Below are 25,091 nucleotides of genomic sequence, written 5' to 3'. Positions count from 1 at the left end.
GTACCTTGCAGTATATTAAATAACCCAGGGTATGGTTTTGTTTTTGTTTTTGCTTTGGGTTGTATATACACACACTTGTGTGTAGGTTGTGATACGGGGGAAAAGAGAGAAAAAGAAAATCTCAGTTTTTGGATACTATCATCTAAGTTGGTTCTAATTTTATCAGTATTGAAGGTTGCTTTGCCTTCTGGCCTTGAATCTGCTTGAATATTCACTCCTGTTTTCCTCCCACTCTACCCCACACCGTGGGAAGCTAAGCTTACCTCATTCTAACCCTAAATCAATGCTGTAAGCTTCTCCTGAATGAGCTCTACGGGCTCCCCTTGAGCTAGGATGGTACAGGATGTAGAGATGCCACATGCCAGGGTGCTGAGGTTCACCACCGGGGCACAGAGGCAAGTGTCAGGCCCCAGGAATCATACAGGGGAGGGAGAGGCTGGATGGCAGACAAGCAGGTGGGTAAGGTAAAGGGTGGGTCGTGGGTAGTAACAAACTCTATTTCTGCCTCGAACTGGGCAGAAGGTGTGTGTATAAAAGCTGGAGCAGCCGTGGGAAGAGGTGGGAATGAAGCTGTTCTCTGAAGGATGAGCAGGACTTGAACAGTCAGCAGCGAAGGACTGAGGCAAGAACTAGCTAGAGGGAGTACACACACCTGACGTTTCCAGGCTTGAAGGGTTAGCACTGAGCTTGGAGACAGAGCACCTCAGCTGGTGTCCTTATCTAAAAAATGGCATAACCCCGGTCCTCTCCACTTCACAGGGCTGTGGGGAGGGTCTGGAGAGATGAAGTGCTTTGTAAATTCGCACAAATGAAGAGGACTGTTGGGACCTTTGCACAGTCCAGCCCCTTCACTGCATGGATTAGGAGACCGCAATACTGAAGGATTCAGAAGGACTTACCCCAGGTCACACAATTTACAGAGGGGACAAAACTAAGGCTACAGTCCACATTAGAGGGTACAATGGAAATTAATAAGGACCGTGAAATGGTTGGGTACTCAGGACCACATCATGTAACATTTTGAAAGCCAGACACATTGTTTGGGCTTGACAGAGTGGGGACCGGGAACCATGGAAGTGTTTTGGGCAGAAGGATGATTTGCAAGAACCTTGTGAAGGCCAGTCTTCTCTTGGAAATCATCCCAATGACCTCTGCTCATTTTGAGCAATCTTTTGCTAGATGTTTACTTCTTTACTCTGTATGCAAGAATTTAGTTAACTTATTCTAGTATATAAGTAGTACTAACATATGTTGCTGTGGGTGGTTATTCATATACAGGCAAGATAAAGACGCATAAAATATACTATTATACTAATGGTTTTATGTGAACATGTTCTGCCTTCCCTTTTGATCAAAAGTCCTTTAAAGCTAGGGACACAAGTATTTGTGTAGGCACAAAGTAAGAAATCCATGAAATAACTGATTTCTTCTGAAAGCATAGCTATTTTTTAAATTGCACTTTTTTAGTAAAGATACAAAAATAAAACTCCTTTATAAGGCATATAGCCTACATGCAAATATGCTACAGAAGTGTTTTTAATTAACACAACCTAAGTTTGTCTCAGTAAATTAGTCCTTTTTCGCTACTGCCCCATCCCCCTAAATCTTTACATCATTAAAGGACTGCTTAGTCATTACTTCCCACAGAGTGGCAGAGGTAAACTTTATCAAAATTAGCCAAATATTACCACAACTGGAATTTTTTACCTCATGTTTATACGCTTACCTAAAAGCTAGTTAGTGGGCAGACCTGGTCAGTAAGCTGACTTGGGATTCAAACTTTGGGACAGAGTCCCCAACATCTATACTTTCCCCACTTCCTGGAATCAGGAGACCTGGTTCGGGGACTGGCTTTACTTTTATCTAAGAGCATTTTACCTACATAGGTAGCACATAGTTGAAAGTATATACAAAAAAGTAAGTCTCTGTGGAGATAATAAGAGATTTGTACTTCCCTGTTTCCTCTCCCTGCGTTTCTCTCTCAGATGGCACATGGGCTGTGCTTTAAAGTCACAAGGAGCTCTGGTTTGCAATGAACCAACCCAGGGCACGCAGGCCTCCATAGTCCCCAGTTACCATGGTTTTAAAGTCTCTTCACTTCACTTACAATTACCATCTTTCCCGGCACAAATGAGGCTTATCTCCCACCTGGAATTTGTTATAACTACCTGTTTAGATCTCCCAATCCCAGCTCTCCTTTGACACCTACAACGTGTGAACTAAGCTCGATTTCTAAGAATAGCAAAGGGTGTGCCTCATTCCCTTCCCCATAGCATTAGGACAAGCCCATGACTGCACAGCAGCCGTAGGTCACGGTCAGAGAGGATCCCTCCCATTCAGTTGGCTGAAAGGTGCTGCCCAGACCAACAGGAGGCTGCAGGGAATGGGAACCCCTCCAGAAACATGGGTTGACCCCTCCATCTGTTAATAGCAGTCTGTTAATAGCATTAAATCTGTTAACAGCCTTAACAACAGTTTTCAGGGACATCTATAGTTTTGTGCTAAGAACAGTAATAGACGCAGTAAGAAAAACAATCCTAGTCATGAAAGTCACAGAAGCCATCATTACTGTGGCTGTCCTGTGACAGGCACCGAGCCAGGCAGAGCAGGGCACGTATCTCCATATTAGAGTTCAGGAAATAAAGCAGTTAACAAAAATCTGTTCACCGGGTTAGTGGGCAGAAACAGGATTCAACCATGGAGGCTGGGTTCCCCAAACCCATGCTTTCCACTTCCTGTGATGAGAAGACCTGACATGGAGACTGGCTTTATAAATGAAGAGTTGGGAGCAAGTCATCTTAAGCCTCCCTCCCTCCCTGGCCTCATTTGTGTCCCCATCTCTACCTGTACATGGGGATTCACTCAATCATTCACACAGCTGATGTTTACTAGTGCTGAAATTTGATGAAACACTCACTTCCTCTCAGTGCTTTTACAATTTAAATAGTGTATCTGAAATGCTTCATTGTGAATGTAACACAAAGGTCCCACGTAAGCTCCAGGAACCTCTTACCCATAAAAACTCTGAAGCCAGGAAAGAACCTTGAATCCAGATGAGATTTGAGCCAATTTGGGTATTAGAAATTAGTGAAGACTGAAACTTCAAGTTTTGCTTCCAGCAAGATCATGACCAATGGAATAATGTAATTTTATTGTTGAAAGGAAATTCTAAGAAGTTTCATTGAATCTAACCTCTTTATTTTACAGATGACAAAGCGGAAGTCTAAAGAAATTTAAGAGATTTGGTTATATGAGTTCATTAGTGGCAGAGCTGGGACTAGAACTCAGAACTTTTGATTCCCGGTATTCAAGCTTTTAAATTCTCTATCCCTTGGTCTCATCTTGAGTAAAAGCTTTAAACGCCTTAATTAGCTGAGGTAATAAAAAAGGACAAGACCCCAGCCTTGACTTCAGGGCAATGTTTCCAAAATTCATAAACATCTTCATACCACTCTCATATTTTTTGCAATGTCCACACCACTTATACTATTATTTTCTTAATATCTGTTTTTAAATCAAGTCATTATTTTTCTTTAGATACTTACTACATATAGCCTTATCCTAAGCCATAATAGTTACGGAATCATTTATGGTTTTTTCAAATTCACATTAAAACACTAACACAGTTTTTTATTAGAATAAAGAAGGTTCATCACCTTGTATACTTCCCATGTAGGAACTTAAGCCATACTTTTGAAGATACTGCTCCTCGGAATACCAGATTCACAAAGGGGCTGGGGGTGAGAGACTGGGCTGAGGGTAAATTAGTTACCCTTGGAGCCCCTGGAAGAGACCAGGAAGAAGCGAGGGCAGTAGTCAGGGCCGGAGCAGCCTGTGTGCGGAGCAGAGAGTGACAGGTTCTGATCACCTGTCTCGACATCTTGGTCAAGGGCAGTGACATCAGTATAATTACTGCAGCCCAAGGACACAGGGATCTCCACGGAACGATTAATTTAATTTGGCCTCCATGTAATTAATCAGCAAGGCCGGGCAAGAACCTGCTTTTGACTGTATTTCACCAAGTTTTAATTTCTCCCAGACTCAGGCCCCCACAGTTTTGGAGTTGAAAACTCTGAAAAGAACATAATTTCCAAACTTGGATGCCAGTTAAGGGAAAAGGGCAACCGCATCAAGCTCTTAGTTATCTTGCCGAGGGGCAAGGGGGGCCTTGGCAAAATCCTATAGCACAGCCTTTGTATCCTCCCTCCCCCAAGATTTCTTTTCTTCCAGCTCAAAATCTCTATTGTTCGTACTCTTTAACCCTTCCTTTCAGATTTTCCAAGTTTCATGAAAGCATTACTATTTGAAATGTGAACATAGTTGTTTTTCTCTTTCACACTTTTAGATTATCCTGTTCTGTATTGTGTTATAGGCGGGTGCTTAAATGAATTTTTATTGCCTAATATTTATAGTAATAATCCTTTTGGGAATCGTAAAGAGTTTTACAAATGTTCTATTTTTTCAAGTTAAGAAAATCAAAGTCTAGAAGAGTCAACTGTTGTTGGTATCCACTGAGGATTAGAGACCCAACTGTAATAATAATAAGTTAACATTTGTTTAGTGCCAACTATGTGAGACACTTTATATACTTGTCTCATTTAATCCTAATAAGAATTCTATAAGGCAAGCACAGTACTATGATTACCCTCATTTTACAGATGAGGAAAATGTGATACCCCTGATGGATAAAATTGCCCATCTAGCAAATGGCATTGGTGAGATCTGAACCAGGCAGTCTGATGACCAATTTTGTACTATCAGAAATATGCTTGCCTTCTTACAGCCTGGCTTTGAAATGACACCATAATTTCTCCAAACAGAAATACGGCAAAGGGTTTTTGATGGCCTGCTTCCACGGACTTAATTGAAATTATGATTTTAACCTAAGTTCACCTTCATTTCTGAGGGTGTGGTCCACGCCTGAAGGCTGAGTCTGATGATAAAAGCAAGATACTGCTAAATAAAATGTCTCTTATTGGTCAATATTTTTCTTTTCTGGGACCTGAAAAACAAGGCATGCTGAGGGCAATATCAATGTAGTATCTATTATGTGTTCTCCAAATACAGTGCTCCTGACTCAACATGCTGGGGTGGGAATTTTAGATCCTTTACTGATAAAGATGATGGGTTGATGCTGATTCATTCTCACTTTCCTGCTATTATTTTGTAATTAAAGAGACATGCCCTTGAGTCAAAAGATTACAATAAGGGTTCAGTCTGCATATGGAATCATAGGCATAATCCAATCAGTGTTCCCAATGAGCCAACAAGTCATAGATTCATTAATGATATCAGCTGTGCTTATAAGCTAACATCCACTTTCTCAGTGAAGCATTTCCAAAATCATTTTAGTCACAAGTGGTGAAAGTATTTGAAGCAGAAAAAGAAACTATGTTCACATTGTTCCGTGGAGACATAAACTCTCCAAACATAATGAAAAGTGACATTGACACAATTAAAATGTTGTATATTTATGTTATAAATATGTTGTATGGAGTTGTAGCCTCTAGATAACAGTATAAATGATAACTATCTCATTTTACTACCTTGACATATTTTTCAAAGGATATTTTGGAAATGTACCAAAACTAGATTAGGATTTAAGTAGTGAAAGTAAATGAAGGAGAAATAAAAGTAGTAGAGACAAGAATTCAGAACAATTTTTGTCTAAAATAAAATTTGACAGTTGGAGTTCCATATGGTAGTTTACTTGGCATTAGAAGGTTTTGAAGTTTAACCTGTTTAAAGAATTGGGTACAAAAGAAAACAATGTGAGTGAGAGTTTATAAAAATCTATACCTTTGTCAACCCTGAAATCCAAAGATAGGAGTAAGCATGGTGGCAAGAGAGGTGTGGTGGGAATGGGGGTGGGCAGAAACCCAGAGTGACAGCAGAGAACCCTTTTGATGGTCTGTTATTTGACAGTGTGTTAAAGGGGTTCCTTTGCATGCACAGATATAATGGACTGAATGTTTGTGTCCCTCTCAAATTCACATGTTGAAATCCTAACCCCCAATGGATAGTATCAGGCGGTGGGCCTTCGGGAGGAGATTAGGTCATGAGGGTGCAGTCCTCATGAATGGGATCAGCACCCGAATAAAAGAGGCCTCAGAGAGCTCTCTTTCCCCTTCTGCCATGTGAGGACACAGCGAGAAGACGGCTATGTGTGATCCAGGAAGCAAGCCCTCGGCAGACACAGAATTTGGACTTCCCAGCTTCCAAAACTGTGAGAAATAAATTCATTGTTTAAGCCACCAAGTCTATGGTATTCTTGTTATAATAACCTGAACAGATTAGGACCACAGGTGAAGGTGTTTAATTTTTCTTCATTCTCAATTCAAAGGTTAGGATTTATGAAGCTAAGAAAATAGTGAATTTATGGTATAGAGCTTGATAGGTAGTCGTTAAAAATCATTCATTTACTCACTCATCTGTCATTTATTGAGCACCTCTACTGAGCTAGACACTGTTAGGTACTGGGAATATGTTTGTGAGACAAGGCCCCGAACAGACAAGGCCCCACTTCAGGTACCTGGAAAAGCAATGTAAGCAATGGACAAAGAGCTCCACAAGTACGTGTATAATTGCACACTGTGAAGGAGAGATACAACTGAATTGTGACAGTTTGTAACTGGGAGACCAGAGCTGGGCTGGGGGCCCCGGCAGAGACCTCCTGAACAGGTCATGTTTGAGCTGAGACCTGAGGAATGAATTGGAATTAACCAGGTGAAGTGATGTGTTGTGGGTTCCCGGTAGAAGCATCCAAATAAAGAAAGGCCCTGTGTCAAGAGGGCGAGCAGCAGGTCCATGGAACCCGGAGACAGCCTGCATGGGAGATGCAGAGAGCCAGGCCTAGGAGCCAGGTGAGGCAGGGAAGGGAGCAGAGGCCCCACGCTGCTGGGCTCTGGGGGCTTGTGAATTTCATCCTAAGAGCAGTGGGATGCCCCAGAGGCGCTGGGATGCTGGTGGTGGTAAGGTTATGTGTGACTCAATCAGATTTGCATTTAATTGTCATTCTGGCTGCTGTGTCATTGGGTAAAACGGTGAGATTGGTACAGGGGAGGCAATAAAGTGGCCAGTTGGGAGCTAACATGGCATTATGGGAGCTTTGACATGAGTGTAAAAGTAAAGAGAAATAGATGAATTGAGAGCTACTAAGAGTTCAAAATCAGTAGTAATGGATGATGGAGAGGACACAGAGTGAAGGAGAGCGAACTGAAAAGATGGGGGTACCATTTACTGTACTAGGCTGGGTCTAGGCATGTACCATGATCTGGTATTTGTAAAACTGAGCTTAAGATAAATATAATACTTTTTAGGGTTACTGCTTCCTGGTATATTCTGGGCATTCCAAAAGAATCTGGTCAACCTTCTTTTGCATGTTTAACCTTCTTTTGCATGGGCTTCTCACCTATTATTAATTAAATCATCAGTTTCCCTTTTAACATATTTTTAATATGTCATCTAAGAATGATAGTCATGAACTTACTACAGTACACATTTTTACCCCTAAAATTGTTGTATGTGTACTTTAAAAGTTATTCTTTCACTTGTTCTAGGAGTCAATTCTTTTTTCAAATCCATATCGATCCTAAGAATTAATCTGGGATAAGGAGATGTCATGTAGAGCTGAAAGTCCCTTGCAGGCATTGATGCAGAGATGTCTTGATGTCTGCCTGCTCAGTGCCCTTTATTTAAGGGTATTTATTAGCACAGTTCATACTGAATAGATACTGGGATTCAGACTAGCAATTTAAAGTTCAAAAGCTTTTACCAATTTTCACAATTATGTATCCATCTCTTTGTAATGCAAAGTATAGGACAGCATAAGACCAGTCGACAATTGGATTTTACAGACAAAAGAATGTCCACTTTGCAACAAGCATGGTGACCATAATTTTAAAGCTTGCATATGCAAGAATTGATGATGTTCTGAGTAAAGTTGGTGCGTAATGTCAGTTAATCCCCAAAGCAGTTGCTGAGCATAGAATGTCACAGCGTCATTTGTTTTAGTTCAGGGAGTCAAACATTCTGTGGTCATAGTTTCTACCCTTGAAGAGGTCTGATTCAATAACACAAAATGACCCAAATTTAACACATCATGGCTCTCTCTCGCTTCCTTTAAAGCAAAACAAAAGCTGAAAAATGGAAATCAAAATTTGTTTCTTCTGGATAGCTGCTTTGGGATGAGAACTACTGCCACCAGCTTCTCCTCATCCCCACCCATGAGACCCAGCTGGCAGCACTTGGCACGTGATAACGTCCCGTGTCACTCATTCCCACAGTAGTTCTGGAGGCCATCGGTCCTCCCTCAACTTTTCACTTCTGTGAGTTCATGTGGGATGGGTATAGTGAAAGGAACACTTGACTCAAGGTCAGTCAGGAAAAATGAATTTGAATCCTCATCTGGTCACTTGCGTGAGAATTCGAGTAAGTCAGTTAATCTCTCTGGACCTTAGTCTTCACCTGTAGGACGGGTAACCTCAAGCTCACCTCAGTGGAATGTCCTGAAGATTAGATGAGGGGCCACCTGTGTCACTCACTAGCCCCATCCCTGCAACATGTATATAGCCAGTAAACCTCACGTGAATATGAATCTCACTTCTTCCACATAGAAAAATTGTCATAAACAATTTTCATGGTACCATAAGCCAAAAGGACCCTGAAAGATTGCCTCTCTTGTACATAGTTTGCAGTAACATCTCTTAAAGTCAGAGTAGTTAAGTGTCATGGTCTGTCCGTAGCAATGACGAGCCAGAAGCCAAGTATAAACTGGTCTTCATGTTTCCAGGCCTGAACTCCCTGAAACGTACTACACGTGTTCCTGCCAGTTGAATCCTCTTTAAAAGAAAATTCCCGTATTTCCCTCCCCTGATCAAAAGCCTTTAGTGACTATCAATGGCCTGGTTAGTAAAGTAAAGTTTGCTTTACTACTTAGGGTCCTGCTCCTCAGGGTCCTCTAACACTTGTCCTGAAATCTTCCTGCGTGTTCTGCATTGCACCCCTCCACTCAGTCTTCGATCCACCAAACTAGGTTATTTGCCATACTACGTACATGCCACATTGCAAGTTCCACGAGGAAGTAACTGTCTTATTCATGGCCCTATCCCCAGTATCTAGCTAGATGCCTGATGCATCATAAAAGCTCAATAGAAGTTTGTTGAAGATGGTGGGCATTCTTCATTATGATAAGTATAACAACAACAAAAATAATAATAACAAAAGCAAAAAAATAATGATGATGACGATAAATCACAGTAAAATAACAATCACCGGTATCGACAAAGCCATTGCTCAATGGCTACTATGTTGCAAATTTATTATGTCAACTAAATCTTACAATAACCCAATCATGCAGATACTATCCTTATCCCATCTTACTGATGAGAAGACTAAGGCTCAGAGAAATTCGATAGCTTCCCTGGTATTGATTGGTTGACTCATTCATTTATTCAACAAATGGCACTGAGGGTCTCCCATGTGTCAGGCTCTGTTCTAGGGGTTGGATGTAACCTACATCGTCCTTGTTGGGAAGACAGTCCTTGTTTTCATGGAGCTGATAGTCTAGTGACAGAAAATAGACTCCCACTGACCAAATAAATGAGATAAAGTCAGAAAGGGGTAAATGATCAAAAGGAAAATAAAGCAGGGTAAAGGGATTAAGGGTGTTGAGATGACTATGTCAGACAAGAGTACGAATAAAGGCTCCTGAGGAGCAGGCAGCTAACCAATATCTGGACTCATGAAAAGGAGTAAGCCATTAAAGACCTTGTGGGAAATTGTTTCAGGCACAGGAAATGGGAAATGCAAAGGCCCGGAGGGGAGAGTGCCCTTGGTCTATTCAAGAAGCAGTGAGATGGCGGTGTGTTTGCAGGTAAGAGAGAAACAAGGTGAGAGCAGAGAGGCTCTGCACAGATTCAGATCGTGCTGTAGGCAGGACGCAGACGTTGGCTTTGCTCTGACTCATAGAGGAAGCAATTGGAAGGTTAGAGCTTCGGAGCGACAGATCTGTCCTGGGTTTTAAAAGGGTCTCTCTGGCAAGGGTGTAGTGAGTAGTGAGGTCAGTTACAGAAATATTAAAGCCATGCATGTGAGAGATGACAGAGGGGTGAGAGGAGATGGGGTTCCAACGGACTGGATGTGGAGTTTGGAGTTTTGAGAAAAGAGAGGAGTCTAGGATTACTAGTCCACGGTTTCTGTCTTGAGGAATTGAAAGAAGAGAGGGAAAGGCTGAGGGAGGAGCCGACTGAGGGTTGAGAAAAATCAGTAATTCATCTTGTACGCATTAAGTGTGAGATGCCTAGGAGCCACCCACGTGAGGAGTATGAGTTTGGTGACAGCTGGATAGACATGTCTTTAGTTCAGAGAAACAAAACAGGGATAGAATTTTATATCTCAGGGTTATCAGCATTGGGTGACATTTTCAGTCATGAGACAGGATGAGATCATGTCAGGAGTGAGTGTGGAGGGTAGAGAGCGTGAATGTAGAGAGGTTAGGGAGAGAGGAGGGCAATGCTGGCCCTGGGGTACTCCAGTGTGGGAAAATTAGGGGTGAAATAAGGCAACAGAGACTGAGAAGGCGCGGTCAGCCAGGTAGCTGAAGAACTAAGCGAGACTGTATCCTGGAGATCAAGTGGAGACAGTGTTTTAAAGACGACAGCAGTGACCTGTGTCAAATGCTGCTGATAGGTCAGGTCAAGCCAAGCCTAAGAATTAACCTAGACTTGGCAACGTGGAGTTCTGCCTACCTTGACAAGGGCAGTTTCGGTGCTTACAGTTGCTGGGTGGCTTCTGAAGCCAGGCACATGCAGCATTAGCTACCGTGCCGCTGGTCCTCCACCTTTGCACACACGTGCCCGAATTACCTCCTTAGGCCTAAATTCCCTCCATCTCCTACCACTCAGCTCCTGTGCTCCCTCCAGCATGGAGCTTTCCTAATTCCTCTAGTCAAATTTAACTCCAACAGCATTTACCTTGTTTTAGAATTACTCATTGGTGACTATGAATGGGCGAGTTCTTGGAATAACAGAAATATGCTATGTGAATCCACGGAGAAAAAGACAAGATGCTAAACAAAAGTGTGGTATTATTACTGCCACTATTAAGGCAGCACAAAATTCTGTAAACAAGAACATCCCAAAAGAGTAATCTGTGAGCACAGTCTCAGCTGCCATTGGTGTGCAGGGCTGAGAAAGGTAGTAAAGTAGTGCTGGATGCTGAAAGAAGAGTTGATTGTGGTTTTAAGGATCTGGGCTCGGCCCAGCTCTGCCACTGAGGTGTGACCTTGGGTAAAGCACTCCAAACTTCTGGGACATAATTTCTTCAGCTTTGAAATGAACAGATTGTATCACATCTGCTTCAAGATCCCTTCACCCACTTCGATTCATTCTCAGATTAGAAACTAATGAGTGGCATGAAAAGTGACTTGTGCCCTTTCTTTCTACTTAAACTATAAAATCTCAAAGGACAGGTCTTATACTTCTTATGCTTCGTTGCCTTAAGCGCAGGGTCCCGGGAGATGCGCAATATATATATATATATATATATATATATATATATATATATATATATATATATATATATTTTAAAGGTCATAAGAGATAAATCCTCTTTCGTCTGTGAAGTGGACTATGGCCCACGATCAGTGATCTCCCTCTAACCTGCCATGCCTATCTCTTCAGTCGTTCAATCATTCCTTCGTTCATTTACTCTGGAGTTGCTACTGGGGGCAGTACTCCCTAGAACTACAAAGGGTCATGACCCAGCTCTGTCGCTAATTTTGTGCCTCTTGACCCTGCTGACTTAGAGTTGAGGAAATCAAGACACATGGTCTAAAACACAAGCCAGAATACTGGAATAGGACAGTTTTGGATAACCAAATCCATGAAACTAGGGCACTTATGGAGAGTAGTAGGTTTTATCAGTTCAGGGAGATTCTTGCATACCAAGCTCATGATTTGTGGATCTACCATATCCGAAGTATCCTGGAGGGGCTAGAGAGTGGCAAAAGGGAGATCAGTTAGAAAACTGAAGAGCTGTGCACATAGGTGGTAGTGAGGGCCTGAACTAGGAAAGATGGAAGAGTTGAGGCCACTGCTGGCAAGCATGCACTTTCATGGTAGCTTCATTAGGGACAGTCCTTCAGACAGTGAGTCAAGTCAACACCCACTCTGCTCCAAGGGGCTAGTCTATGTTACAGATGTTACCTGCATACTGGGAGCACAGAAAGTATCAGGCAGAAGGGGGGGTGGGGTGGGGCTAGGACAGAGACAGAGACGGAAAATACTCATCTAAATGCAATGTGGTAAGTGCTGGCTGGAGGTAGAAACAGGGTGCTAATGGGGGTGGGGGAATCCGCATTTGAATTGGTGTGCCAGATTTCTTCTGCTTGCCTCTCCAGATCCACTCTCCACCCTTCTACACTTCACTCTCTGAACAGGCTTCCAGGAGGCTGAGCTGTATGCCCCACATCAATGGATTGCCTTGTCCGTGGCTTCCTGCTGCATATCAGAGGGAAGCGGGAGAGTGAGGCTAGCGTACTGATTCCCTTCACTCTCGGGAGGTTAGCCTGGGGTTAGTTGTGTCTTTCAACCGAGAATCACTGCTCCAGTTAAGCTGGTCTATTTTATAAGACTTTCCTTCTGGGTTCTGGTTACTCTTCTCTCCTCCTAAGACTCATGCATAACTGCTCTGCTATTGTGATCCCCTGTGGTTCCCCTATAACCCAGCCAAACCTTTTGATTGTATCGCCCTTTCTTATTAGGACCCTCACTGATACACTGGGCCTTTGAAATAAGAATTTGCAATTCTTTGGGACTTTATTCCCTAGTAAACTGGGAGCTCATCCATGAGGAATCACGTTTTGTGAATCTTAGCTGTCTCCCCACCTCCACTGTCTAACAGAGTGTCCATTCATAGTGGTTGTTTATTAATTGGTTGTTAAAGACACTTTCTTGTTGTCACAGCCATTCCTTTGACCCCAGGTGGTTATGCTTGGCTTGGTCAGTGTAATAAGTGCTGGCTGGAGGCACAAATAGGGTGCTAACGAGGATGGAGCTGGCACAGAGGAACCCACATTGCCCTCTGAAGGAACCCACTTCAGGCCCAAGGCAGGAGCTGCCCAGGGATGGGCCTGCAGTTCCATGTTCCCCTTTCACCTTCTGGCTGTTCTCACCTTCCTGTTTCTCAATCAAGACTCCAAATGCTCCCACTAGAACCTTTTCCTGTTCAGGGCCCTAAAATTTACAGTCTCCACGTCAATGTCAGATACATGTGACCTCAGGAAAGACACTAAATCTCTCTCCATCATAATTTCTGAGATTGCAAAATCAAGATAAAAATAATTCTAACTTCACAGGGTTGCTGGGAAAATAAAAATAAATGCACTGTTCTGTAAAATTTATTGTCTTTCCCATGAAATATATCAGTGACTATAAAGAATAGACAAGTTCTCTACACCTCCACCCTACTCTTTTGGAGTGGTTTCCATGGTTTCCATAAGCACTTTGTTATTATAATAACAACTGACATCTCCTCAGCACTTACTCCCTGCCAGAAACTGTTATAAGTACTTTCTATATCATCTCATTTCTTCTCCACAAGAACCATATACGATAGAACCTATTTTATTCCCATTTTACAGATGAGGAAGAATAAGGGCACAAAGAGATGAAGTAACTTGCCCAAGGTCAGGAGCCAGAATTGAAACCTAGGAAGCTTGATCAACAGCTGTGCTCTTAATTCCTTTGCTTATAGAGTCTCATTCGTTTACATTCCCTGTGACATATGTAAAGACAAGTCATAACGTTGGCAATTGGCCACAATTAATGAGAAAATAAATTAATTAATGTGGAAATTACTTAGTGACTAAAAATAAAGTTTGCACTCTTGTGGAAATTCTTCTGAATTATACTTCAGCTCAGACGTTATGTTCCAAAATTCAAACCTAACCAACTGTGTCTGGTTAACTGAACTGCATTCTCAACATCGCAGTGTAGTCAAGTGGTGTTCTGGACAGACTCACCTGGACTTAGCGCGTGCTCCACTTCCTGCATGATCACCCTGGGGGAGGCGGTGGTGGTCTCCATGTCGACCAGAATACAGGTCACTTTGGCTGGCAAAGTTGTTTGGGGCGTTGTCTCCATGGGTACCAGCTCCGACGTGGCATGTGACGTGGGGGTGTGGCCAGAGCTGTGCTCCTCCGCTGGGGCCTCTGGTGTGGTGGCAGCTCCTGTGGGCTTGGTGCTGGGCTCAGCGGAGCTGTGGTTGGTGCTGATGGAGGTAGAAGGAACTTCTGGTGGTGAGGTTGGTAGGGTTGAGGGTGATGAGGCTGGAGTCTGAGGCGAGGTGAGTGCAGGAGACTCAGCAGGGGACTGCGACCCTGTAGCTGGCACACTCGCCTCGGAAGTGCCCGAGCTGTGTTCCCCGGGTGTGGGTGTTAAGTGGATCCCACCACTTGTTGATAAGAGGTCTGTGTTTGTGCCTTCTGCAGCCAACGTGGGGCTGGTGGTGTCCTGTTCTCTGGGCTGTTCTCTGGGCTCTAAGGAAACGTTCTTGGGGAGCAGAGATGTCTGCACCGGTGACGACACTGTGACAGGGAGCACTGAATTGCTGGGCGTTTCAGTGCTGGTAGTGGAGGCAGGAGAGCCTTGTGGAGAGCTCGTCCAGATGGCCGTTGTCGGGGTAATCTTTGCCGGATGAGACACAGGCAAGAGGGCTACTGTAGGCACGCTCTGTACCCTCAGTCCTGTGGAAGAGCCAGTACAAAAGTGGTTAATGGGTGAAAACCTGAGAGGTAAGGAAGGCTGTCTCCCAGCATTTTCACGGATCTTTCTCGTTTTGCCCCGTGCCTATCCAATTGTGAAGGTGACTTTTAAAGAGTCTCTTCCCACGAATTGCTCTCCGCTCTCTGTGGCTATCAATAGGAACCAGCCTGAAGGCTCAGTAAGAGCAATTAGTGGGTCAGTCGATGCAAGTCCAGCCAACCCATGGAATGAACTGATCTTGTCGCCTGCTTGCTTAAAACTGTGCCCTTAAAAAGTGTGACTCTCTGGGGGACTGACTTTATGGGAATTTGGACTGCTGAGGGCCCTGCTCCACATGCCTGTGGGGAGAGATGCCCAGAGTGGAGTGTTGGGAGTGGGGAAAGCATGACTTGTGAGTGGAAAGCTGGAGAAGCTTCCTAATTGGCTGCTCCCTGTCAGAGGAGCTTCCTAATTGGCTGCTCCCTGCACCAGGGTTGTGAGCTCTGCATTTACACACAGGGATGCAAGAGCTATGGGCTTGCTGGTTGGGATGAGTAACGGTGTGAGTACGTTCCCTGCTGAGGAGGAAAGACGAGAAGTTCCAGGAAAAAAAGCTGAAGGAAGGATTGAGGTTTGTATATATTTTCTGAGGCTGGAATCCAGTTCTTCCAAATTCTAAGATCATCTCATTTTGCAAAATGTTCTTTATGTTTTGTAAAATTTAAAATTAGTTTGCTTTCTTCCTCCTTCCTTCCATTTACCCATTCAGTTTCATTCATTCATTCATTCATTCATTCATTCATTCATTCATTCATTCATTCAAATATTTAATAAATGGCCTCTATGTGCTAGCACTCTGCTAAATACTGGGTTTATGATTTCACTTTTTACGTACAACGTCTTTTGATTCCCTCCCCATGTCCATTCCATCACTAGCTGTTCCCCTAGTCATTTCCATCTCAGTGGATGACACCCCACTTTGCTCTGTTGCTCAGTTAGAAATGGAGATATCACCTCTGACACACCACATCAAATCCAGCAACAAATCGTGATGACTCTGCCTTGAAAATACATCCCAATCCAACCACTTTTCATTACCTCCCCATTATCTCAACATCACCTGAGCCACCAGTCACTTGCCTAGACAACTAACTGCCATGGTCTCTTAGTCAGTCTTCTGGCTACCAGGTTCCCTCCCTTTCACTCTGCTTTTCACATAGCAGCCACTATGATCTTTTAAATTGGTAAATCAGATCATGTTTTTTAATTGATCAAAACCCTCCAAAGGCGTTCTGTTGCATTTAGAACAAAATCCCAAAGTAATCCCCTATGTCGTCCTATGTTCTCCTCATTGCTACAGTCGTTTTCTCTCTACTCAGATGTCACTTCCTCTTCAGAGGACGCTTCCCAGATCATCCGAATCTTTCCCACTCCAGCCCCTTGCTTATTTTTAAAAAGATTTAAATTTTTTAAATTGTTAAAATATGCATAACGTAACATTTACCATTTTAACCATTTTAAATGTACAGTTCAGTGGTATTAAATACATTCACATTATTGTGCAACCATCACATCATCCATTTTCAGAATCTTTTCATCTTCCCAAACTCTGTACCCATTACACAGCAAATCTCCATTCCTCCCTCTCCCCAGCTCCTGGAAACCACTTTTCTACTTTCTGTCTCTATGAATTTGACTACTCTAAGTACTTCTCGTAAGTAGAATCATACGATATTTGTCCTTTAGTTACTGGCTTATTTCCCTTAATATAATGTCTTCAAGGTTCATCCATGGTATAACATGTGTCAGAATTTCCTTCCTTTTTAAGGTTAAATAATATTAGATTGTATGTATAGACCACATCTTGTTTATCCATTCATTCATTAATGGACTTGGATGGGTTGCTTCCACCTTTCGGCTATTGTGAATAATGCTGTTATGAATCTGAATATACAAATATCTGTTTGAGATTCCGCTTTCAATTCTTTTGGGAATATACCCAGAAGTGAAATTGGTGGATCATATGGTAATTCTATGTTTAATATTATTAGGAACTGCCATACCCTTTGCTCGTTTTTATTTTTAATAAAATGAAGTAGTTTGTTCCTGAAATTACATGTTATTCATTTAGCTATTTATTATCTGTCTCTTTTCTACCAGATTATAAGCTCCACAGTGTGCAGGGACCTGGTCTTACTCACTGTTGTTTCCCTGAAGCCTAGGACAGTGTCTAGGTCATAGTAAGTGCTCAATAAGTACTTGTAGAAAGAAAAAAGGAAGGAAAGGAGGGAGGTAGGAAAAATAAATTAAGAACATTACTACGAAATACTCCAGAATCTCTCTAGTATCTTCTCTATACCACTTAGTATGGCAATATCCATCATAGCTGCCTCAAGGATGGCTATTATATGAGGTCAGGAATCCTGCTTAAAAAGTCAACTTCATGCTATGTCATTCTACCATGACATATCCCTATGCCTTCTGTCTTGTTAGGTCTTCAACTATTAAACCCTTCATACTCTGAGGAGATTTCCTTGGGGGTAGCATAGAGGTAATGGCCAACCAGGATCAAGATTCATAAGGAATAAAACATGGACTAGATGCCAGCACGAAGGAAGAGAGAAGAGATGTATGAGGGGTAGTCAGGCACTTGGGATAAAACTGTTTACTTCTTCATTCTGCCACACAATAGATTCAGTAGCTGATGAAAAGCTCTGCTCCAGAATCTATCCTGAAAACATGATGTTCTCATTATTTAACTAAATTTAACATTTGGATTATCATAAAAATAATTGGTTTTATTTTATTTAAAAGGAGTTGGTCAAGACTAAACTACAAGAGAGTTAATCTCTAATAAACATACGCGTGGACCTCCCAAATTTGGCCACATAATAGTCCATGAAGTTATGGTGGATTTTTGGCAGCTGAGAAGTGTCAACAATTTCAGGATAAATATGGATCAAGAGATCTTTGAAATATGGACAAAACAACAGTTGGGACAAATATTATTAAAACACTGGATCTTCATATGTGATTTTGGAGTTTACTGGCTCTGCATTCTGGTAGCTCTTATGGCTCATTTAAGATTCTGAGGACAGAAAAACAAAAATGACAATGTTTACTACTCTTCATAGTATCAAAGCATAGATGGGCAGACAGAGGCAGAAAGAGGTAGCTGAGTCAGTTTTTGGAAGTCTTGGATGAATGAGGAATGAGTCATTCATTCATTCATTCATGCTTTTATTGAGTAGCTTCTATGCCCATGGCCTTGCCCTCAGACAGTTCACTATCTAGCAAGACGGAATGGACACTTAATTTCCTGTAATATGATATGATAAATGCCTTATGGAAGTAAAAACAAGTTGCAATGGGAGCCCTCAGGAAAGATGAATACATTCTGTATGGGGATCATGGAATGTAAAAATATACAAATGTCATTTTCAAATGATATTTAGAAAAACCACAAAGAGAAGATATTTGAGTTGGTTCTGAAAGGATGAGAACACATGAGATCCCATTTAAGGTATATGATATTCAGGGTGACACCTGCATTGTCATTTCCAGTGGAGCTAAAAGCCGTACCATGGATTCATTATCGTGCTAAAAATGACATGCTTCAGGAATTGGTTTCGTCTGCAGAAGATATCCATTTTCTTGTTTCATTCTAATGTACTTGTGTAACTCCTGCCCTCCCTTCGTACGTTAAAGGGGACTGGAAGTGGTCATTCATTTCCATGGCTATTTACTGAGTACTTATTTAAGGTACTTTACAGTCTAGTTCAGGCAATTTCTACTCCTAACAAAACAACCGTGCATGAAATTGTGGAACAACACTGGTTATCTTCACTTGACCAATTAACATTAAACCTTAGTGTTTCGTTAAACATTAAGAACATAAAAGCCTCTGCTTTGCCCTATTTGATGGTATATTCCATATTGCTCGCACTGAATGAGGATGGGGCTTCTTTTAGCATGAAAATATCCAAGGCTCAGGCTCCATGACTGTCCTAGAAAATGCTTGCTGTCCTAGTGACCTCAGGCTGCCAGAACAAAATACCGTGGACTGGGTGGCTTTAACAACAGAAATTTACTTCTCACAGTTTGGAGGCTGGAAGTTCAAGCAAAGTGTGGGCCAATCAGGTTCTAGTGAGAGGCCCCCTTCCTAGCTTGTAGGTGGCTGCCTTTTAGCTGGTCCTCATGTGGCTTCTCCTTGTGTGTGCTTATAGAGGGAGGGAGGGAGAGAAGGAGGGTGTCTCTTCTTATAATGACACTAATTCCATCTTGAAAGCACCGCCCTCGTGACCTCAGCTAACCCATATTACTTCCCCAACGCCCCATCTCCAAATGCATCACATTGAGATGAGTGCGTGAACATTCAGAATCACTGAGGAAATATCATTTCCACCTTCTTAGGCGTACACGTAGGACTTGTGTTTCTCCAGGAATGCCAAAGTAAATAAGTCTAAAAGCTAAGGATATATATCCTTCTTCAGGATTTCAAAAACAATTTTTTTTTAGAGCTAGAGAGGACCTCACTGATGAAAAAGGACAGCCCCTCATTGGTGAAATGAGGAAACAGACAGAGAGAGGGGAAGTGATGTGACTGAACTTACACATCTAAGAGGAAGAACTGAGCATTGTTGTCTGGAAAGAATTGTGTAGGGACAGAGCCAGAACTAGAACTCCCACCCCCTGACCGCCCTCCCCCCCACCCCCCACCACCACCACACTGTGCCCTGGTCTCCAAGAGGCTGGGAGAACAACATACTGTAGCATCTATCATTCCAGAGTAACAAGGAGGAGCCCATGTCAGCCTGGGCCACTGAAGAAGTTAAAATAATGTAGTGCCCCATATACCTTCCCACGTAGAGGAGAGCCACTTTTCTTTGAAGCAAAGGATTAGTTCTAATGTTTCCTTGAGAAAACGGCCGAAGAAATAGAATGAAGAAATTTAACACATTAATCTCTAAATTAGAGGTAAATGAGCATTGTTCTAAAACAGAGACATTGTCAGGTGTGGTGTTTCCTGCCTGGCAATGAAAGGCCCACATGCCTGAAATGGATTGACTCAAGGAAGGAACTCTTTCAGACTTGGCCCAAATGAGAGGGCTAGGGATATGACAACCAACTAAATCTGAAAGTCCTCCCTGCACGTTTACAAATGGCAGTCTTTCCTGAAGTTTGGTCAGCTTTTATGTTGCAAGAATAGCTGACAGATTGTCGCTTACAAGAAAAGCAGATATGTAGTTGGATAGAAAATTCCTCATTTCCATATATATTGTCCTTTATAGGGCAGCCCAATATCATTGTTCACATCTCTTTGACATATGAAAGAACTGTGTCTAGCTTGATCCCTGGTTCCTGGCCTTGCTAAAGGAGGGCTTTGGGGGCTGGGGGCTGGGACAGGTGGGTGAGTTCTCCCAGTGAGGAGAGGAGTTACAGCAAGGCTGCATTCTGCACGTGTTCTCACCTTCTGGCCAGACCGGGTGTCAGGAATGTGGGTCTGCCACATCAACAGCCGGTGGACAGTGAGTGCCCTGAACTGTCACCTTTTCCTGGGTTTCATGAGCAGCAACCTGAGCCTGTGCCAGAGTCCCAGGCAGCGAGATTACCTGTGTTGCTCATCTGTTCTCCCTGTCCCTACCCCCCGCCCCCAACATGTCCTTTCCTGTCCTTGGCTTGTCAAGTACCTGAGAAAACATGTGACAAAGCTTTGGCAAACTCAGTGAAACTCGATCAAAACACAGTCAAGGCCTCTCCTGCGGCTGCCAAGTCAGCGCAAGTATTGCCTGTGGTCTCAGTGGATCACGCCAGGCCTGCCTGGCAGAGGCCCCACGGCGGCTGAAGATCTGCACGCCAAGTAATTACTAACGGTTACTCCACACAGCCACCCACCCCTGTGAGCTTCTTAAAAGGCCAACTGGACCATATCACTCCCCTGTGAGGGGGGAGGGGAGAAAAGGAAGCCTGCACTAGCTTCTCCCTGGACTGAGGAGAAAACCTCAGATCCTCACTGAGGCCAAGAAGGCTCTCTGTGATCCAACCCCAGCCTTGCTTCCCACTAGGTCCTCAAACACACCAGCCTCTTTATTCCTTCTGCCGAAACAGCTCTCATTCTGCTCTGCCCCAGTTACTCCTATTTATTCTTCCAGTATTAGTTTCAGGGCCTTTGCTGATTCTTCTGCTAAATCCATCCTCCCTGCTTCCACCCCCATATGTGCTCAATTCCTTGTATCTTAACTCCATAGCACTGAAATTGGCATGTAACTATGTAATTGTTTATGGGAAGCTTTTTAAAATGTATGCCTCCCCCTTTAGACTCTAAGATTGGTGTGGAACTGGGACTATAGTGGGTTTGCTTACCATATATCCCCATTGCCAGTAGGAATTCAAATACACACACACACACACACACACACACACACACACACACACACACGGAGGGTGCCAAAAAATGTATACACATTTTAAGAAAGGAAAAAACTATTAATTGTAATAGTCAATATATACTGATAACAAAAGATGACTGCAAGTCACGTTTGACTTCTGCAATTACAAGAGGTGCTCAAGTGGTTACCATAAGCATCCAGACATTTCTGATTATGGCAAACTACTGCTTGAGCAACGTTGACCGAAGTCCACTGGTATACATGTTTTTTGGCACCCCAGGTATATATAAAATGAGTGAATGAGCTAAGTGCTCTATGCAGGGCACTATGCTAAGCACTTTATATGCATCATCTCATTTAATCATAATCACCATTGTTATCTTGATTTCGCAGATGATGAAACAGGCTCAGAAAAGTTAAATAACTTCCCCAAGGTCACTCAGCTACTACATGGCACAGCTGAAGCTTGAACCTGAAACTTCTTCCAGGCTAACCTTTTAACCACTTTACTGTATTGTACTAGGAAATGCAACGGTGATTTTGAAGTCTGGGCCACATGCTTGTAAGGCAATCAATCACCAGTTTTTCTCTATCTTCCTTAATAAATTCTCTAGTGTGGGGCACCAGAATGATCTTTAAAAAGTTATCTGACCATATGAACCATTCTCCTTCCTTTTAAGCCATGATAGCAGAAATACACCCCTCCTTTGCTTTTTCTGTAAGTTCTGTAAAAACCACCAGCTAATGTGAAATTTCTATTTGCTATTTTTGCTTGCTTGATTCTACTTGGGTGATCACAAAGATTTCCTTTCTCTCTGCGTGACATAGACCACAGTCACCAGCTCTTGAAATACTGACTGTCAATCAGGCTGCCTTCCCTCCCTGCATTGAATGGACTAAACTTCAGCAAGCATTCAAGAGAGAGAAAGAGTAAAAAAGTAATCTGAAAATGACATATATTTGTTAATAGCAAAGCTAGTTCTTAGTGTTCTTTAGGTTTCATGAACCCACTGTTTGAAACACTTACACTTACAGAAATTCCCCATGTTGCCTTTGATTGGTGCTGCGAAGGGTACCAAACACTCTAGAAGTTCATCTAACATCTGCAAAACCATTACTAATCAGAGTCTGGTCCAACCATATGGTATTTGAAAGCTATCATATGTCTAGACAGAATGTGTATGCCCCAAAGCCATCAAACTGTGTTCAAGAAGAAATTTGTTTGAAGTAGAAAAGCCATATTCTCCTGAGTATTTTGTTTATGGAAATAAGATACAATTCTAGTCCAAAAAAGAGGAAAAGCGCTGTGTTCCAGCTGCCGAATCAGAACCTGCAGCCCTAGTGTATGGCTCAATTTCTCCATCCATAAAGTCAGGACAAATGGTATCACCAGGCTCCCCGTGGGTGCTGTGAATGTGAATGAGAGAATAACATTTGTGGAGAATGTTGTACTTCCTGGGGAAAAAAAATACACCATTTTCTTTCTTTTCCCCGGAAGCAACATCTGTCTTTGTCAGTCAAATGCCCCCTAAAACTCACTATTGTTAGGTTGGGTGGGACTGTGGTGGGCAGCTTCGGGGGTGGGGGTTGGGGATATTGAGCAAGGATGCCAACAGACACCTGAAATTCTGAAGATGCCATATTGGGGTTTCTTAGGGGGGGCATTGGAAAGGGAGACCATGTAGAAAGGGCACATATCTTCTCTTCAGTTGTTTTGTGGTTGAAGGTGGATACAGGCAAGTGCAGTAGGTAGTAAGATGGGAAAAGAAGATCTAATGCCTCCTTCAAGTAGCAGGGGATTTTCTGAACTTGAACAAGGTCAGGTTCCACAGGCCCAGTTCCAATATTTGTGGGGCGCAGAGCAAGACTACACACAAAGGCCCACAAAGAATGTCTAAATATGGAACCCTTATAAATTAAGAAGTATGTGTGGCCTGTGCTCTATCTAGGGCCCTGCAGCCCACTCCTAGGGGATCCCTCTAGTGATCTCAATATTAGCAGAACGGGGATCTGCTGGGCAGTGAGGCCAAAGCTGGTCCTTGGCCCACCCGAACCCAGATTAGAGACTGACCTGGACACATTTCTCTGGCAGCTTTGGTGGGCAGGCTGTCCTTCCCCAGGCCGCACGTTGCTGGTAGGATTTTCAGGCATTCCAAAGCAGGTAGTGCAGGGAGTGCAGGTAGCACCTTGGCTTGTGGTGGTCAACTTTAAGCAAAGGTAGCCCCTCCTCTGGTGACTCAGAGCCCAGGCGGATTCTCTCCTCGCTACACTTAATCATGGGCTTGTTGGCCAGAGCCTCTGTCCTGGGGGCCCAATTCAGTTCCAGTGGGCCCGCCGGTTTGTTCAATCAGTTACTGACATTTCAAACAATTTTTTTCATGGGATTAAAAACAAAAAAGTCTGTGCTTGGGTGTTTATAAAATGCAGTGGTCTCTTGCCTGGTCAAGATGGGGGGAAGCTGCAGACCCTTCCTTCCATTCCACCTCCTCCTATAGGCCCAAGTCACAATCAAGTCATTTCTCATACCCTACAGCCCCTGGAAGCAATTAGAACTTAAGGAAGCTCAGGATATTGGCCTGCTTTGATTCTGAACCTCTTCCTTCAAGGGATCTTTTTATAGACTTAGAATTGCCCAAATGGCAGAGGCAGCCCTGGAACAGTTGCACCACTGCCTCTCAGTCTCAGGACACCTGCCCACTTCTTCTCCCACTTCATCTCCAGCTCAGCTGAGTGCCCCTTCCATGACTCCTTGTTATGCAAAGAGCTGTAGCTCTTTAGGTCAGTTCCATGGCAATCTGCCTTTGGAAGGACAGCTCTCAGGGGCATCCCAGGCTGATGTATCCTGGCATTCTTATTGGAGAATTAGTAGGCAATTTGACTAATCACAGGATAATACCCATGAAATGCAATCCGATAAATGAAGCTGCTGGCTTCATAGCATCTTAGCTAACCCTTTCCAAATGCTTATTATGAGCCAAATTCTGCGTACTTCACAAGTAGTAAGTCACTTAGTCTCCACACTCAACCTGAGGTAAGTATTATTATTGTCCCCATTTCAAATGTGAGCAAACTGAGGCAGAAAGAGGTTAATTTACCAAGACATATAACTAGAAAGTAGTATAGCCTGGATTCAATCTCTAGAAGGCACTCGACCTCAATGACTTGACTTCTTAACCATCTTGCTATATATAGCAATATAGCGGAGATTGATGGGATATAGGCTAAGGGACTTCTGAAAAAATTGTGCTTCCTTATAAAAGGAATATATAAGAAAGGGAAATTCTCTTGGTGCCTCCTCTTCTCCCCTCCTTCCTGTCTTTAATGTAGTTGTGATGTCTGGCACAGTGGCAACCATCTTGTGAAGCCAAGGATGAAAGTCAATCCACTAAAGATGACAAAAATGAAAAAGAGAAAGAGCTTTCTCCTTGATGATACTGTTGATCTTGCCAAGCTAAGCCTGGGATGTCTGTCTCCAGACTTCCTGTTAAATAAACAGTAAATGCCTTTGGGGATTAAGACACTGTTGGTTAGGTTTTCCTTTTCTTGCAATATAGATGATAGATCATGTAAAAAGCTTATCACAATGCCTGGTACAAAGTAAGATCTCAGTAGATATTAGGCTATTATGTTGACCTCTGTCTAACTGGAACTTAGTCCTAAATGCCTTCACCTCCTTTAATTTGCTAATGATTTTCAAAAGGTACTTTTTAGGCAACATCGGAGGAAGACTAGGGCATCTGCTGTGAGCCTCATGGATGGAGTGCTCCCAATACCCTGAAACAAAGCAATAAGCAGCTGGACCTGTCAGCGTTCCCAGAGCTATTCTCTAGGCTGATGCCTACAAAAGATGAGCTGCCTCACACACCCACAGAATTCATCAGAAAGGAAAAAGGCCAACAAACAAACAAACAAAAAAACCCCAGCTCAATGTGATTTGTATTTTTCTACCTTATTTAAA

The 25,091-nt window shown here is 42.9% G+C and overlaps 1 protein-coding gene across 1 annotated transcript in view; it reads right to left on the bottom strand.

Annotated features, from left to right (window-relative positions):
• The window catches only part of PARM1 (prostate androgen-regulated mucin-like protein 1), a 92,955-nt gene that overhangs the window by 19,332 nt on the left and 48,532 nt on the right, over window positions 1-25,091 (bottom strand). Inside the window, exon 2 of the mRNA XM_033106254.1 lies at window positions 14,024-14,746. Within this exon, the coding sequence (XP_032962145.1) occupies window positions 14,024-14,746 (723 nt within the window). The remainder of the gene's footprint in view (window positions 1-14,023; window positions 14,747-25,091) is intronic.

This window comes from Rhinolophus ferrumequinum, chromosome 5 (genome assembly GCF_004115265.2).
Source record: "Rhinolophus ferrumequinum isolate MPI-CBG mRhiFer1 chromosome 5, mRhiFer1_v1.p, whole genome shotgun sequence".
NCBI classification, from domain to species: domain Eukaryota; kingdom Metazoa; phylum Chordata; class Mammalia; order Chiroptera; family Rhinolophidae; genus Rhinolophus; species Rhinolophus ferrumequinum.
Note: the sequence above shows the minus strand (reverse complement) of the source record. Positions and strands in the feature narration are given on the sequence as shown.